The sequence below is a fragment of the Nuphar pumila genome, chromosome 3, assembly GCF_984573655.1.
Source record: "Nuphar pumila chromosome 3, dmNupPumi1.hap1.1, whole genome shotgun sequence".
NCBI lineage: Eukaryota > Viridiplantae > Streptophyta > Magnoliopsida > Nymphaeales > Nymphaeaceae > Nuphar > Nuphar pumila.
This window is the reverse complement of record NC_143251.1, coordinates 7715930-7734545: the sequence shown is the minus strand read 5'-3', so window position 1 is coordinate 7734545 and position 18616 is coordinate 7715930. Positions and strand designations below refer to the sequence as shown.

At 40.1% G+C, this 18616-nt stretch overlaps 2 protein-coding genes across 2 annotated transcripts; one reads left to right on the top strand and one right to left on the bottom strand.

Annotated features, from left to right (window-relative positions):
* Positions 1-1189, top strand: LOC149841825 (protein SEEDLING LETHAL 1, chloroplastic-like). Its single transcript, XM_089998713.1, has one exon. The coding sequence runs from the start codon at positions 30-32 to the stop codon at positions 1053-1055; it is 1026 nt and encodes a 341-aa protein (XP_089854839.1). The 5' UTR covers positions 1-29; the 3' UTR covers positions 1056-1189.
* Positions 1190-2752: 1563 nt separating this feature from the next.
* On the bottom strand, positions 2753-18390 carry LOC149841824 (ankyrin repeat protein SKIP35-like). Its single transcript, XM_090001176.1, has 4 exons — positions 17703-18390; positions 5570-5999; positions 3269-3868; positions 2753-3020 (listed from the first exon to the last, which is right to left on the bottom strand). Exons 1-4 carry the CDS (start codon positions 18251-18253, stop codon positions 2802-2804), a joined length of 1800 nt encoding a protein of 599 aa, XP_089857302.1. The 5' UTR covers positions 18254-18390; the 3' UTR covers positions 2753-2801.
* Positions 18391-18616: the final 226 nt, after the last annotated feature.

Genomic DNA, 18616 nt, shown 5'->3' with positions numbered 1-18616 from the left:
GAGAGAGAGAGAGAGAGAGATGTAGATGAATGGCGGAAACCCTCCGTCTCTGCAATCACGGAGCAGCCCGCACCATCCCCAAACCCCGCCCCCCCTCGATTCCTCCCACCTCCATTCCCGCCTCTGTCCGCCCTCCCCACAATCCCCTCCCGCCTCCCCCCTCCATCTCTCTGAAGAGGCCCTCCCGAAATCCTATCCCTAACAATCCCTCCTCCTCCTCCTCCCATTGCTCCATTCTCCACGAGAAGCTTCTCTTCCTCGAATCCCTTGGCGTCGACGTCCTCCGCCTCGCCGATGCCCACCCGGCCGTCCTCGACGCTCCGCTCGACCGCATCCTCTCCGTGGTCGATTTCCTCCGCTCCAACGGCTTCCCGGACTCGGACCTCGGCCGGATCCTCAACATGTGCCCGGAGGTCCTCGCTGCCAGCGTCCGCGGCGACCTCCTCCCGGTCTTCACCTTCCTCCTGCGCGAGGTCGGCGTCTCCGGCGATGATCTGCGGGGAGTCATCAACCGACGGCCGAGATTACTCGCGTGCAGCGTCCCCGATCGCCTCCGACCGACGCTCTACTTCCTGCAATCGCTGGGGATCGCCGACGTTAGGAAGCACTCTGCGCTCCTCTCCTGCGATGCCGAGGAGAAGTTCGTCCCCCGACTCGAGTTCCTCCAACGTATTGGATTCCCCCGCCGGGACGCCGTGTCGATGGTGAGGCGGTTCCCTCCTCTCTTTTGCTACGGGATAGAGAGCAATCTCTGCCCTAAATTCGAGTTCTTGGTTGGGGATATGCTGAGGGGGATGGACGAGCTCAGGGAGTTCCCTCAGTACTTCTCCTTCAGCCTGGAGAATCGGATAAAGCCGAGACACAGGGTATCGGTCGAGAACCGGATCAGGCTGCCGCTCGCCGTAATGCTGAGGCTGAGCGATGAGCGGTTCCGGGAGAAGATAGAGGTGTGCGTGGGTTCATCGCAGCCGTTGAAGAGCTCGCCCTTGTGGTACGGGACCGGGGTTGGGGCTCCTTGTAGAGAAGACTCGGGGGAGATGGTTTACTGTACTTAAGGTTCTGGATCATTTTTTTTGTTCTTGCTTCTGTTGTTGTTGATTAATCGTGTAATTTAAAGGTTTGTTTGGGGGAAAATAGTTATTACACTTCATATTTGCAATGCTCGTAATAAACCTGATGATTACGCTAATATGGGATGATTAGTGTCTAATGGTTCAGATCTGAACCAAGCCCCGATCCACTTACAAATCGTTATGTGGACCTACTTATATGGGTCCGATTGGTTTCTCTAGCTATCTACTCATTCGGCGTTCGTTTAAGTTCAGTTCATTATTGTGGTGAGCCAAGTTCATCCAAAATGAGCCCAGCTTGAGTAAGAAAAGGTAGAAGTAATAGAATTTGAGCTCTAAACCTATTAAGCTAAGCTCGAACCTACTCATTTAGAACCACTGTTCGCACGCAAAATGCTTTAAGCATTTATTATACACTATACTTCATGGCGTAAAATATATTTAAAACATATTTATTACTGCTTAATGGGCCTATATAAACCGAGCCAAGCCAAACAGTTGTTTGTTTGTGTTGAGCCTGTTGAACCCATCTTACAAGTTTGAATGAGCTCATTGTACGATGAACACCAGCCAAGCCACGAGCAGCTCGTCTCCTTTTCCAGTCCTAATGGCTAATGATAGAGCCAGAAAATGAAGTAAGCCGTTTGTAACTTCGATAATGAGCTCGTTTGGCTCATAAATCAGACACATCTATCTGGTCTGTTTGACTAAATAACACTTGCAACCAGGACTTTTATCAGTTATTACAGTACTAGGGAAGAAAATGGGTCAGATCCAGGATTGAGGTTTTGTAATTTTTGGGTCCGATTGGATCTGACTCTGCCATGTATTTAGCAGCTCTAGATCTGACCCCTTTACATCCCTATACAGTAACCCTACCCTGGAGTGTAATATATATATAATTTGGAAGATGCAAGAGGTTGGGAGTTTATTTTTTTTGTAGCATTTGCACCTGAAATTCTGAACTACTACGGATTTTTCAAGGTTTTCAAGTTTGGGAGGGCTTGTTGCGGCACTCCAGCACCTTTTGATAATAAAGATAAGCTCTCAACCACCACCGAGGTGGTATCCCATTTGGTAAGCGGAGTCCTGTGTCAAGCTGAAGGCCCTAGATCGAATCCCTCTGCCACATGGTGAGGCTGTTTGCTGGTAGGGGCTCGCCTAACCCCAACTTGCCTTAAAAAAAAAAAGAAGAGATAAACTCCCAACCTAAAGCTTAAGCGTTGCACTTCTGAGATCCAAACCCAAGAAGATCCCTTGATTAAGATAGTGCAACTCTAACAGGTCTAGGCATCTTATTCAACCGGCACTCTACCACCTTTGGAAACCAAGAACATTTTAAGGCGAGTTTTAAGAACAATTATGTCCAGGAACACCAAACAGACTTCTAAGAGTAGGAGGTAGAAGACGCATATTTTTCTGATGACCAGTAGTAGTAGCAGAAATAAAGTTTCCTATGATACCTGACAACCCAAACTTGACCAAGCCGACCAGGGAGCTCGTTCAAGAATGTTGATCTGCAATTGCCAAGACAACCGGGTTTGAGCTCAGTTTGCAGGGCCTGTTTTTCTGAGCTTGGACAAGACCTTCTACAAGCCAAACCCCGGTGCCTTGGTTTGTTTACCATCTCTACCTGTAATTAGATGGAGAGAGAGAGAGAGAGAGGCATGCAAAGATGGGAATGGAGTCTGCAAGACTGCAACAGAGAATTGGTCTCAGAACTAACAAGATTTACATAAAAGCAGATGAACTGGGGCGTATTAAGAATGAAGGCAAGTGACACTCTAAATTGGCAACCAGATCCTTATTCGAGCGGGTACTCATCTCGTCTATGCTTCCGCTGCCAAGCCTCCATAGAGCCTCTACAAGCTGACCCCTCAACCACTGTGGTAGCAGTTCTCCTTGGGATTCAATACATTCGCGGTAGAGTGGATAGTATGCAATTGCTACCTGCAACATTCTCATCACATCAGACCATGAAGACCACTATTTCAATTTGCAACCCAGTATGAACAATTGAACATGACTCCGTTATGGTTAAAATTCTAGAACCATTGGTGACCTGCAACCCAGACCAACTAGGCCAAGTTCCTATGAATCTGCATGGTATTCAGTGACTTGGCATGAATTGTCTCGGGTTAGATCGCCCAGCAACTTGATATCATCAGTCTTTGTAGGATCTAAAGACTCAAGATTACCTGGAGTTCCAAAGGCAAATCTGGAAGATGAACCAGCGATGACCCCTTCATGATAACTCTGGCGACATTCAAATAGTGATCTTCAGCAAACTTCTGGCCCAGAAGAAATGCATCTTTGGTCCACATCTTGGACAGAAAGTCTCTTAGCTCTGGAGTGATACCTTCATCACCTGATCGGGAAATTTGGTCTGCCAGTTCGTAAGTTGCCTCTGCGCTCTTCAGGAAGTTGGACTGCATGAGAAATGCCACGCCTGCTAAAGAGTTGCGGTTTCGTAGTCCAGCTGCCTTTATCATCTCTATGCCATGAGTGGAGAGCATCTCATGAGGAATGTGCTGTAACAGATAATCAGCCACTCCTAGCTGGCAGCTTGAGATTGCAGCTGTGAGGGTGACACAGAGCTCGGCATCTGGACAACCTTTCTCAACAAACCAACTCACAACCTGCATGCACCCTCTGTCTGCTGCTTTTATGAGAGGTCCCAAGAATTCGGTGGCATTTCCCTCCTCTACCAAATACTCCATTGTGCTCATCTTGCAGGAATATGATGCGCACTCCAGAGCACGGTCAACATCAATATCGAGGCTATTCTGCTGAGCTATCTGAAAAAATATAGAAAACAGTTTAAGAAACTGCTGTCTAAGATAAAACTTCTGAATGCAGGTTTGTTGGTTTGTGATGATAAGAATAAATGGAATGCGTATTAGGAGAAACGCCATGAGTCTCAAGTCGATCAACTGGCTTCTGAAATTTTCAGCACTGCACATCTGAAGCAGTGATAAAAGCATCCAAATCTACCATTACTAAGATCATGAACTTCTAACATCAAGATTCACAAATATCTCAAGAAACATTGCTAAGCTGGTTTAAGCTACAATAGACGAAAGAAGAAAAAGATAAGCATGATCTTCATGAAGTATACACATACATGCATACACATGACCATTGCAGCTCTCATCAAAACATGAACAATGAAATTAACTAATAATCAAAGAAAGACACTAAAGTATCCCAAGATTGATGTTCCTATATGAAACAGAGTGAATGGAAACTGGACATCTGAGGTTATAGACGAACTAAAATGAATCCTACAATTGCCAAAAACTTCATAAAGATGACAACCAGCAGTGCCAGTAAATGTGTATGCAGAAATGCAACATATCCAACTGGAAAATGACAAGAGGAATGACAATGGGATTTTATATGTTCTGCCAGTCATAAAACTTTCTAATTGTAGTGCTATTTGTAATGACATAACATTGTTGAAATTACAATACAATGGAGTAAAACTGGACAAAATGATGCAACACAATGTTGGAAGTCTAAAAGCGAAAAGTCCCAATAGCTGCCTTCCTCTACCCATGATCCCCAACTCCCAATCATAAAGCTTCTATTCGTTATGATATGAAAGACATTGCTGCAAATACAAAGAAATGAGTAGAATTAGGCAAAATTAAGATCACATCCGTGTGGTCGGATTTGCCAAAAAATGCTTTTTAAATATGATTTTTAGAAGTGATTTCGAGGGTTTGTACCTTCCTTTGGTTGGACGGTTCCCCTTCCCTATAATATATATATATATATATATATATATATATATATATATATATATATATATATATATACAAAATTAATGATTTTGAAAAGAGCTATCCAATAATTTTTTATGTATACATGTGTAGGCACGCAATGGTGTTGTTCAACATGGAAATTTTATTTCATAGTCACCATCATACAGAAGTCAATAGAGTGGTTATCCATCCACTACAGAATGCTAATGTTCTACATTACATTTACTGAAATAAAAGACATCTAAATTTGTTCAACTCCAAAATGCACAAGCCAATTCAAAGGAACAATCCTCAATTCAAGATTCTGCTGATATGATAAAAAAATATCATATCAAGAAAAATATAGAATGATGATTCCGTGGATCAAATTTGACACTAGAACTACTTGAGGAGCAGATTTTTATCCGATACATTATACAAACCCGTCAGCACAATATTCCATAGATATAACTGCTAAGAAGAGAAAAAACATCATCCCTAACCAGAAAATCTAGCGTGTAGGAAAAGATACCCTTAAAATGTTATTTTAACAAGTGTAAGAGCAGTGGGAAATGCCACTCTTGACTCCTAATCATAAAATATAGTATAGGCAAAGGAAAAAATGGCCCAAAAATGCTATTTTAACATGCAATAAGTGTACAGCAGTGGAAAATTCCACTTGCACTCAAGAATGCACCATTTTCTATTTGTAGCAGTTCACAATACAAAAGACAGTTCATGCCAATATTTTACCTGTAAGAGAATGCGAACAAGCTCAGTGCTTCCAAATTGAGAAGCTTCAAGGAAACACTGGTTGACATTATCTGCGCCTGCTTCTACTAACATTCCAAGTAAACCCTGGATTATTCTTGATGCAACTCCAGAAGCCCAATAAGGATCAAAAGCACTAGAGAAAAGAGTAAGAGGAAGGCATGCAGCATTAAAGGCCTGAGAAAACGTTTTTCCCGTCAGTTGAACACCGATCATGTCTAAAAATGTCTTGAATGCAGACAGACGCAGCTGAATTTCTATAGGTGATCCATGTTGTGACCTGTTTTCATGTCCAGAATTGAGGGAATGAAAACTAATACAAGTCAGAGCCCATTCTGTATATTTCTGGAGTCTGGCACCACCTTCAGACTTTAAAATCTCATCACTGTTGCATTCTTCAAGTTGTGCTAGCCTGATGTTCACAAATTCCATTAATTTCAACAAATGAAAGCTAGAGAACAAAATATTCTAATCAAATACATGCCTGATGCCTCATATACAGCTGAGAGACTTGCATCTTGAAACAGCATGAGCTGTTGAACAAAATTGCCTCTATAAATACCACAGTGAGTCACTTTATTACTTGCCCCAACAAGCAAATCCCTCATTACCAAAGGCAACAATATGAAAATTTATTTTTTCAGAATAAATAAATTAGTCGCAGCTCTTTAAAAGAGATCAAGCCTCAAAGGCATTTGGATGCTCCCAAATATGCAGAAACGAGCTTCAGGACAGTAGAATTAATTTGCAAAGGACCCAAGGTCTGAAAGTATTTAAGGGGCCATGAATTAGCTGCAATTATGTGAGAGCTCAAGTGGTCAATGCTTCTTACAGTTATTCTGATCATTTTAAGGAAAGGGTAAGCTCATCCAGGTCTCAATAAGGGTCCATTCTCATGGGCAGGGAGAAATATGATTTTCTGGGAGTTCGCTGATGGTGAAGATAAGCATATGGGAATCTTCTGCATAGGCATGCCGTTGGGGTAGTATGGGATTCAATGAGGAATTTTGAATATCAGTGATGAAAACAGTGCTTTGGATGTCCAGAAAACGGAATGTTTGGGACAATTCAGCTTTTTCCTTTTTTTCTTTTCTCAATAAATTAGGGCACTCTAGCTACTATCAGGTGTCTTAGATGAGAGGGAATCATGATAAGCTGTAGCCAAGGATAGACAGGCAGCATGCAAGCAAGTTCTGCAGGGAGAGCTGATTAAACAATCTGCAGGAGAGCTGATTAACCAATCATCCTACATATTTTCATAAGTTGAATAGTAGGTGGAAAAGTTCTTAAAATGTTGTTTTAGATGCTGTGACCAATAAATACTGAAAGTCTTTAATTGGTGCAATGGAAGAAACCTACGTTGAGCAAGCTTTGGTGGAACTTTTGGAAATGAATCAGGGGACATTCTTTTCTTTTGCCAAACCTCCACATGGTTAAAAATAACACTCAAAGCCTTGAGAAGTACAACAAATGCATGGTTACACTTCAGTTCATAGGCATTTGGAAGACATTTTATGGGCATTTTATAGGTCCATCGTCAGCTAGATCTGACCTTTTGGATGAGTTCGACATGGTCTATTCATTGCTACAGTACATCTAATCATGGCAATTAAGTTCTATGATTCATTTCTGAGGATGGTAAAAAATTAACAATCTAAACTTTACAAAGATAAGTACAGCTTAGAAACAGCATAAATGCAGTCAACCTTAGAGGACGAGCACAGTATGTAGGATATGTCAAACATGGTCTTAAGGATTAGTTTCAGCTTTTAGGGATGTAGCAAACCAAGAGTGTGCCATGATGAAAATTAATCACTCAATGCCACAACGGATTGAAAATGGAAGGATGTTCTTGGTACATATACTCCCTTATTGGCTCTACTTAGTCTAATAGCTATCGAGAAGTAAAGTGTCAATGAGCTTCTCAACTTGGATCCAACCCATTCCTCGATCCTAGGCTGGAAGCAGTGGGCTAGGTCAATTGTAGGTGGGTTCAACTCCCATTGAAGTCAATGCCACATGAATTGATCTAACAAGGTAATGCTTTTTGGTTTCTTGAAAAAGACATTTTTTAATATCCAGAAAAATTAAAAGCATTCCATGCATACCACTTTTTTTATTACTCATGTTTTATAAATGGCAACTGCAGCTGTTGTATCTAAACAGATCCAGCATATTGACAGCGTAAAGAGGGAGTAAGGGTATTGGTAGAACTCCATCATTTACAAGCAATTAATGAAAACAAAAAGGGAAATTCTAATGTGTCCAGAAAAGAAAAAGCTTAAAGCTCAAATAATGGACAGTCTTTAAGGCTCCAAAAGAAAACTTTCCAATGAAAAATGGAATTAACCACATATACACAATAAATGACATAACAAATTTTCTTAAGAACATAACGCAAAGATATGTCTATCTAAATTTGGAAATGGGCAAAGCTGAAATAATTACAATCTCTTCAAGTAATTATATAATATCTCAATTGGAACAAGGGACAAAAGAAAATCTAATAGACAAAATTAAATAAAAGAAAACATCAAAATGAACAAAAATCCATGAAAATATGAAGACCTTGCATAGGACAAGACATCAAAGCCACAATAGAAATGCATAAGATACAGTCAACATAAAAGGGAAACAAAGGAGCCTTTAAAGAGATGAAAATAAGTGAAAACTTTATACCTACAATTTGTGTGACAATCTATGTAGTTAAAATTGTGCCTAGGCTACCTAAGTGCAAGTCTATTGCCTAGGAATGCCTAGGTGTCTAGGCAAGTACCTAGGTTGGAGGACCAGACCCGACCTTTTTCCCTTTGCTTCCCTTGAGTTTGGGTTTTGGCATTTTTGAGCCCCCGGGGGCTAGTCGCATCCCGGGGTAGCCCGATTTTAGGTCCTTGCGCCTTAGTTTAGACATCTGGTCTGAACCACGGGTTCAGACCAGAAACCATGTCAGATCCGCACTCACCTAGCCCTTTTGGGTTCACCTTGGCGCAACAGTGGGCTGCCGGGTGCTAACCCTATCCGGGTGCCCTGCTGGTCGGGTGCCCCTTCCCCTTTTTGTTGGTTGCTACCACCCACAGCCACCTGGTCCGAATCGGGGCCTTCGGGTATGGCGGGACCAAGACCATGGTCTACTCCGTTTCCCTCATATTTTTGCCCTTGTGCATTTGTTCGAGTCACATTTGATTAGGGTACTATGAACATGATAGATGGAGATAGGAGTAACCTGATATATATATATATATATATATATATATATATATATATATATATATATATATATAATTGTTGGACGATGTAGGTCCGCTGTCTAGTGGAACCCAGTCGGACACATTGCACTCTTGTGCCTTGTCCAAATATTTTAACAGTAAATCCTTAGACTAAATTGGTGTTTTGGCCACATAGGTGTTCTGCACCTTATGGTTGTTCATTTGGGGTAGCCGAACTGAAGTGCGAGTTTGGAGTGGACCCCATAACCTTCGCAGTAAACGTGTTGATGGCACAATATGAGTAATCGGGTGAGCCCCGTGCCACCCACATGGACATAAAGTCATTTCATCTGTTATAAGACTTAGCATTTCATCTCACCAGTCACCACCATTGGGTCCGCGGGCGCGGCACCCAACCGTGGAAATGCTAATGTAATCCCCATTAGATGGGAATTTTTCAGATTTCATACTTGACACATAAGTGTGTCAAACTACGTAACCTAGCAAGGTATAAGCATACGCATGTCTTTCGTGATGTAATTGCATCGTTCTCCCGCGAGTGCGATGACACGCCGTGAAAACAATAATGTAATTCCCATAAGTATAGGATTATCTAAGATTCAATTTCAATACATGAGTGTACCGAAAACATGAACCCTTTTTAAGAAAGTGGCCTCGCTATGCGAGAAGATGCCAAATTGAGACTTGGGGAGTTCTAACTACTTGAAGAGTGGAATCAGAAGCTTACAATACTTAATTCAGCATAACGTGTTTGCCTCACACTCCTGATTGGGCATATCTCTGAAAATTGTGGAATTGTATACTCACGTGCACATTATCAGGTAATTGCATTATGTCTCTCAGTTATGCATATGTAGGATGCCTCTGTTTCTTATTGTATGTGATTAACTTGAGATTCATATGGTTCTTAGTTCGCACCTGCACGTAGCATATATTGACACTTATGCTACTTAGTACGTACCTCGAAGGGGTACATTGTGAGTCTCGTGCTTGAGGCATTGCTGAGTGTATCAAGTGCACATTATACATGTATTGTACAAAATGTCACAAAAACTTAAAACACCATAGGGTATGAGGAACACACTGTCGTTGTTTAGACTCTGTTGGAGTCTTCGGGCGATGACCCATTGTTCGTGAGTGAGCTCACATATGGCTATACTCTAATAATGAAAAAGAATAATATGGTATTTTGATCGCTTTCGCAAGCGATGTGCTCTTGTTAGTCGCATGAGGTTGAGCACGTGAATGGGCAAGCTAAGTCCTCGTTTGCGTACCCTGCGGGAACCACGAGGCATGAACACCTCGAAATGAGGTATGACATGATAAATGAACCTAAGTAAGATAAACATGTCGCGCCCCATTCACAAGATGGTTCACCTTAGAGAGAGTGGATGGTACAACCCTGAGTGACTTGTCGTTACTACGACACGTGTTTTGACAGGAGCTGTAGCGTCCTTTGACCTCCAGTCACTCGGAGTCAGGGAGGTTGATGTTACCTTTTTAGGACCTCACTACTGCAGTAGTATGGATTGCAATCCTTACCTATGCGAGAGTTTCTCTCAGCTGCGTGCTGCTCGCATAAGGTTTACTCGGTTTGTAGCATCCCCGGTTACCACTTTACAATTTGAATAACAGACACTGGATGCATGACTCATAGAATGCGAGGTTTCTTCGCGTACCAGAAGGAGTAAACAGAAGAACTTAAAGACTAACCAAACACAGCTAACGTATTGTAGTATTTTACTTTACTTGCTCCCCTGCTTCAGTTCTTCTTACGTTCCTTTATTGTTCTTAGCTACTTGTTTTATAGTTGCTCAGTTTTGTTTACTGCTCTATTTTGTTGGCACTTGTTACACGTGCACCTACCTGACACAGGCACATATATATGTAGTCCACACGCCACTTGTTTCTGCTATCTGCTTCCTTTGAGTAATGAGACATAATGTTGTTGATTCTTCACCACCTCGCAAGAGTGTTGACCCCGTTTTATGGGGATGCAGGTGATGAATAGGTACAACGGTGATGCGACGGCACACGGTGGAGGCTTAGGGACCCACACTTAGCTGCAAATTCAGCTCATGTTTGGTTTTGGGTTTTGAGGGGATGATCCCCTTATTTTGAGAGACTGACAGACTTGTTGTACTTTGTCTCATTTTGTATCTTTAACCTTTGGGTTGTATAATTCTCAAAACTTAGATTTTGTACTCTTGTGGATTTTGAAACATGTTGGATTTATTTTACTTACCTGTGGCCCGCTCAGGCTTGCGACCTTGCTACTCAGTTGCTCCCCTTTTTCCTTTTTCCTTGCTTTCCGTTGATTACCGAAAAACTATTTCAAAAAAGAAATTACATAAAAATTCAAAGGTTTTCCCAAGGTCGGGGTTTGGGGCGCCACGTTGTGTGACCGATATTCTTGAAAAACAAGCAGAACATGACTCACTACAATACATAAAGTTACAACTTACTCTTTCCCTAAAGGCTCAATGTTCTTTCATGGTATCCAAAGTGTATGCTTTGTATATGTGGTAGAAAACACTGAGAAGCTTGAATTTTTAGGTTTTGTCTATGTTAAATTTTCTTTTCTTTTCCTTTTCTCTTCCTTTCTCTATGTTCAAATATATAATTGTCTAAACTGGTACCTATGTAGAATCAAATAAGAACTTGGAGTAAGAGCAATTCCTGAGAGCCTGAATGTCTATCTACTGATTGAAGGATTTTCAGCATCAACATCTACAACCTCAAAAAAAATCATCAAAACCTAAATATGCACTTTTCCATTTCTGGTCAATGCAAGTCTGGGGGCCAACCCAAACAGGATACTTGGGGATTAAGTAGCTGAAGTTTCTAAACATAGGCAATTGGGTGGTCAAAACTTGCCAGCAAAGAAAAAAAAAATGACAACAGTTATTCAAGAAAAAATGTGATACTTATGTGATGGCAATGGAAGTGGAAAAATGTGAATAGATGAAAATGTGATAGCATTGGAGGTGGAGAAATGTGAATAAATGGAAAATAGCACAATACCACGAAGCAAACAATTTAAAAGCTTTAGGTACTTCTAGGAAGGAACCATGACCAAAGTGGCAGCCTTGTCTGATTCAAATGAACTTGTGGATAGCGGTCTTTTTGGTGATCCGTGATCCATTCCCTAGGATCTTTTGGTGCGGTGTCCAGCAAGGAGTCATTTGCTACCTTATAAGAAGGTAAGGGTCTTGCGAATAAGACAATGCACTGCACACTTGGATATGGAGTACAAGAAATGGATGGTTCTTATACGATAAAATGGAAAGGATGGGTTAATGCTGTGGATTGCTAGGGAGACCCATAGACACATGGATTAAGGCAATAGGGCCCACGCCTTGACCCAACTTGCCACAATTGGGGCTTCTCAGATTTGAAGATCTAAGATCCCTCAAAGCAAGGCAAATCCCTAGAACTCTAGTCCCGATTACTTGGAGGGTGGAGGGGAATGGTCAGAAAAGAGATCTGGGGATCTGAGATCCTCAGCTGTCAAACACATCCTTATAGATATAACAAATGACCAAAAGGTAGCATTTGAAAACATGGTTTTGAACAAGCCCTTATGAGTAAATAGTAAATACCAGTATTGTACGTACAGTATCTATGGGGTGTGAAAATACGATACACACTTGTATCTCAATATGGGGGTATTATACTTGTATCGGGTGTATCTTACGAAACACATCGATACAGGCCATATCTTAAGATATGATATAAATGCATTTTAAGTTGTACTTATTTTGATTTATTTTTTTATAAACATATAAACCCCTTGGAGCCAATTCATACTCATTCTTAAAGAGATTAAGAGTGATTTGAGAAGATTTCTTGAAAAAAAGAAAGAAAATGATGATGGTGATACATCTAGTTTATTTTGTTTGAATTTTGAAAAGACTTGGTTATGTAAAATTTTCAAGTATAGAAGAACACTTTGTTATTGTTATTGTCTATTTAAACACACACTATTACAAATTTGTGACTTATTAGCTTAGTTTCATTGTTTAATATGCATATTATTTCATAGTTTGCATTTTTCTTGTAAGATATGCATGCCATTTATAGCATGTTATCTCTATTATTGAATGTTCAATATCTTATGCATGTCATTCATAGCACATAATTGTTTTGATACGTAATATTATAGTCATCTTATGCAATTCACCATTGTTTCTTGAGTTATATATTTTTTTAATTTCCCTTATTTTTTTATTCTTTTTATTTAAAACATACAATATTTTACGATATGGTATGATACGTATCTTATTTTGGGGCTGGTCGATACAGGTTAAGGTACATTTTTTACGACCTTGGTAAATACTACCAGCATGCATTGAACCATGATGGAAACACCGCACTATGGTGACTTGTTGGGAAGTCCATTCCTCATGCCAGGAGCCTCTCTTTTTGTTGTAGAAACTAGAAAGAACTCTAATATTGGTAAAAGAATATCAGATATGGAATAGATGCCTTGTGCGTATAGAACTGAAATCAGTAAGAGTTTTCTTCTTTCACAAGTGCCTTTCATATGAAAGGCATCCTCACCAAGAAACAACTATGCCCACTTTGGATCCTACAAAAAGGTTTGCTTGTAAGAACCCCATACGCACTGGAAATCATGTGGAGCCTTTCATTTTCTTGTGGAGGTGTTTGTTTCATCCACCGTGGGAATGAAAATGGGGTTGTCATGCTCATGAAACAAATGAGACCTAAGAGAATTTCTTTGACAATTGCATGTGCCTCATGGATGTGGTTGCACTTTGCATTCTGTGTTGACATGAGAAAAAGGTAATACACCAGGGAGAAACCCTTTGTCGACTGAAAGGAGTGAAACAATAATTCTTGCAAAAGTAAGAATTCAGGTCATGGCCACAAATATAATTCTTGGCAGTTTTTAGATGAGGTTTCTCTTGGGAGCTTTTTTTTTAAAGTGGTTTTCTTTAGAAAATCTCAAATGCTTTTGAATTTACAAAAATGCAACAAAAATTTTAAAAAGGTAAGAAATAGTAAGTTTTAGTAGTATTTTTATGAAAACATAAAAGAAACAATGAAAAAAGTTTTTAAAAATTAAATAAATAAAAAGTGGGGGAAAATATCTTTTAACTTTTAAGTATATAAAGTAAGATTTTTGTTAAATCTCTTGATATAATCATGATACTATCATGATAATTTTGCTATAGCTGACACTTTGGAAATATCACAATATATCCTTTAATGTTGCCTGACCTGTATTTCTTGAAAATATCATGACATTTTTCAAATATCAGAGATATTTGTGGCTATGATCCAAATTACTAGCTATCCTTGTGGTAAGGGAATTCAAGTTGGAAAACTCACCTGCTATGGAATCTTATGCAAATGTCTCCCTATGCAAATGATAGAAGTTGCCTAAGTGGACAAGAGGAACTCCTTTTATCATTTTCCCATGATTATGAAAACACACCCTATATACAATTGACCTTTTAATGAGACACAAAGCTTGCAAGGTTATTTCAAGTTCCCTATGCCCAAAAACCCAAGCTAAACCTCTTCGAGCTTTGATTTCAACAATGGTGAATGAATGGCACATCTAATTATAGATAAGAAATTTTTGAAAATGGCTCAATTATGAACAAGATTAGGATATATAACTAGGGAGCTAGATTCGGTTTAAATGTAAGCAATACTGAATCCAAGCTAAACATACACTCTTTCACAGAGTCGCTTTGGATTTGGAGTTGAACATAAAATTGCTCCGACAAAATCCAAACCCATGACCTGAAAATGACTAAAACAGCCAGATTGGGTCAATCCCAGTTAAACTTACGTATAGGGACATTTTTGTATTTAAATCATTAAAAAAATATCGACATTTCAAAATGCATGCACTTCATGCACTATCCTTAACCATACACAGTTTCCTATTTTCTTTTCCTTTTAAAAGGAGTATGTATGTTTTAGAAAGGTATCACCTTTATTTCCACATAATTTCGAATCTTCTGTTTCAAGAAAAAGAGATACGGATAACCATCCTTCTGTGGGTCCCACTTAAAACCCATGCAGCAAGTTAAAGTTGAACAGCCATATGAGAATCCAATCGAATATCAAGAAACATCTAAATCTAAATCTGATAGGATTTTATTTTAACTAAATCTCACCTTGTTATCTAATCAAATTTGAAAGCTATATCGACCCTGACCTATGTCACATGGGTGCGGGTACAGGTGCGGAGCAATTTCAAAAATTTTGGACACGGGGACATGGCTATATATATATATATATAATAAGATTGTAAATTTTAAAGCAAAAATAAAAAAGTAATTCTATTGAAGTAACAACACAAACTTACCAGAAAGTAATTTTCAGAAATGAACAAAAATAGACTCTGTCAAAGTTGACCGAGTCCAAGATGTGGACGGACTCAACCCCGGTGCATTGACTGAGTCCGACACTTAGTTGACCGTGTCTGCCCTGTGTCAGAAGCCGCACCCGTGTCGGGGCATGTTGACGCGGGTGCGTCGACCTTTTAGCCAAGTCCGTGTGACTTAGACCCTGACTAAACAGGTTTGAGTCAGTCAGATATCCAACCCCAACCCATATCAATTTCATTCTTAACATAACGAAGATTCAAATGGCTAGAAAGTAGAGTCCAAGGGGTTGCCTACATTGCCTTCGGCTTGTGGATAGGGAGCTTTACCCCTATTCCAAGTTTGAGTCCCCACATGGGCACCCCCTTCCGCAAGCAAAACAGGAGGCTCCCTGAGGGTCAAGGGAGGCACCCATGGAGTTTTACGCTGCTGGGAAAGGCAACCGTAGGTACGGCAGGTTAAGACCAGTGCAACCAGGTCTTTGATCCCAGATGCAGTTTCTCCGTGTAATAAACGAAAAAAAAGGCCTGAAAAGTAAGCAACTTCTCAGTGGATATTTGTAAAGATTAAGTAAAAATAAAAGGAAAGTTAGGCATAGATGAACAACAAATATCTTAGTTTTCTATTTGAACGTATGAAAGAAATTGGAACACTCTAAGGAGGCATTTCTTATTTACAAATATGAAATAAAGTTCATGGACTCTGACTAGGGCCCAAACAAAAATCCTTGAGTGTGCTAAACATTATCTACTTTCTAGTGAAACCAAGATCCACGAAGCGTCCAACTAAATGGCTTGGAAGTCCAATCAGCCCCATCTCTTCCACCTCCATCTTTCAGAAAAAGAGACACCCATCCACTATTCAAGGAAATTTAACAATAAAAACTATGAAATAGTGGACTCCAAAAGTGTGAGGATTTCAAATGGTTGGGTTTGGATACTTGTGAAACAAACTCTACCTAGAGTATTCAATCCAAACAAGAGGGCCAAAAGATTAAAGAGGAAAGCACGTTATCAAGGGGCACTCTAGCCAAAGAAGGCAACAGTGGATTTGGACATTCATTACATGCCGCATCATACTTTTTACATCACTAAAGAACAACTCTACATACATATGGGATGCTAATCTCGATAGCTCATAGTGGATTTTAATAAGTTCACCAACTTTATTAGCCCTAACAAATTCGATGACACCATGTAACGCTTTGTCTTGTACAATAACACACCAGTATTCCTATAAATTTATAGCACATTCAATTACCTTAAAGAAAAAAGGGAAAGAATTATCTGATCTTGGGAAAGGACCATTTATTGATGCAATTATAGTGTCTACAAATTTTAAAAGGAAAAACCTCAGTGATGTTATTCAAGAAAACACTTTGTTAACAGTAACAGAAATAGGTGATCTCATTGACGTCCACTACAGGTTGTATACACAAATAATGTTGGATACATAGAAGACTCTCACTGTCTCTCAGTCTCTCTTTGGTGTTGGATTCAATTCCACCCATGACAAAGATGAATTGTGCTGGAGGGTCATATAGATGGATTACTCACTTTTCAACCACACAATCAATCACATGTACCATGCTGACCATAGTTGATCATCTAGAAGCTTTAGGTTAGCTTCCCATCTCATGTTGATAAATACAAAAAGTTGATGTGTATCATTGTCAACTTAGACATCCATTACATAAAGGCCTCATCTAATTCCATCTGTTTCTTCCCAAATCCATCATTAAAGATGGATATGAGATATTTACAGTCTGAAACCAAAAAATCATAAGTTTTATGTCACATGTATATGCATATTATCCTATTGTGACAAACAAAATTACCAAAGTATTGTAATGTTCTAAGCTTGAAAAAGAAGCAAGGGTCCATATGTGGAAAACAACTTTCCACTTGGGCAACTTATACTTCCCAATTTTGAATTTGGGGTCCTCGTAGTTCTTGAATTCAGAAGGTTTACTTTTAAATGAGTCTAGATATTAGTTTACTGTTGAATATGCTTTTATGCACACAGAAATTATAGTAGCATGCAGAATTTAGCGAGGTGAAACTGGGAATCACAAAGTGCAAGTGAAGAAAAATGCATATTGAAGGAAAGCAACATTACTGCTAGTAGAATTACCACACAAGTCATGCCACAAAGAAAGAAATGAGCATGAGCAGTTCAAAGTTATGATCTCGGTAAATGTTGATAAAGAACTCAGCTATAGTTCGGACATTGCATGAAGCTTCAGGTTCTGAATGATACAAGAATTGAGCTGAGGCCGTCACTAAAAAGAAAAGAAACAGCTCAAAGTGACAAGTAATATGAAGGATTGCTTATGCACACTGACAACAAATTCTGCATCGGTGTAAAAAAATGTGGTGACCATTTAGAGGGTCCATGAAATAACTCAGCAGGTATTGTCCCTCACATGCACAAACTTAACACTCAGTAGCTAAACATGGAGCACTAGAAGCACTTGAGATCACCAAAATGGGAATATTTCGCTGGCAAATGTTGAATCCATACCTTTGGGCAATAATTTTGGTTGCATCTGCCAAGCTCATTGCTCGCGATCTACACAGAGATACGCAAGAGGCAAGGAACGAAGTCCTAAGAACAGCTCGGGTGAAATCATCAGCCCCACATGAAATAAGCTCACGAAGCAATCCAGAGACACCCTCCAAATCAGACTCTACCTGAATGAACCAAATTGAATCCAATGCCACAGACAATGCTTCATTCAGCCTCTGCCGAGCCACGCATGGGATCAAACTCCCTGCCAGGAGCCAATTGTGAGAGCTAACGGCATTCTGAAATCTTCTCCCCAACTCGTTCCAGTCCCCACTGCTCATCTTAATCCCATCCTTAATAACCATTTGCGAACTTACGCCTCTCATCGATGCTGGAATTGCCCCATTGCCAAGATAGACCAATCCAGAATTCTCACAACCAACCTCTGCATTCAACCATTGATCAAACGTACCATTGGCTTCACCATCAACGCCTGAACCAGAGGGCCGCATCACCGAACCAGAAAGCACCCCCATCGAGGAATTTCGAACACCATCTTCCTCCATCGATGCAATAAACTCCTCCTCCCAAATTCTCAACCAGAAAACTACCTATACCACCATCCCCGAGATTCCCAAACAATTCCTCGCCTTCCCTACTACTTCTCCCCTCCAGCAAAACAGAAAACCTCTAAATACTTCCAAATACTATGCTCTCCACAAAGAGCAACAAAACATCCATGCAAATGCTCCCCAAGGAGAAGAATAAACACCAATCCCTAAACAGAAAACCCCCTACTCACTCCACCTTTTAAAAGAGAAATCGACCCATATATTTAGATTGCTCGAACAAAAACAAAGAGAAAGAAGATCAAAATCGAAAAACCAATCTACCCACAATGGAAAGAACTCGACGAAGATCGAAAGAAA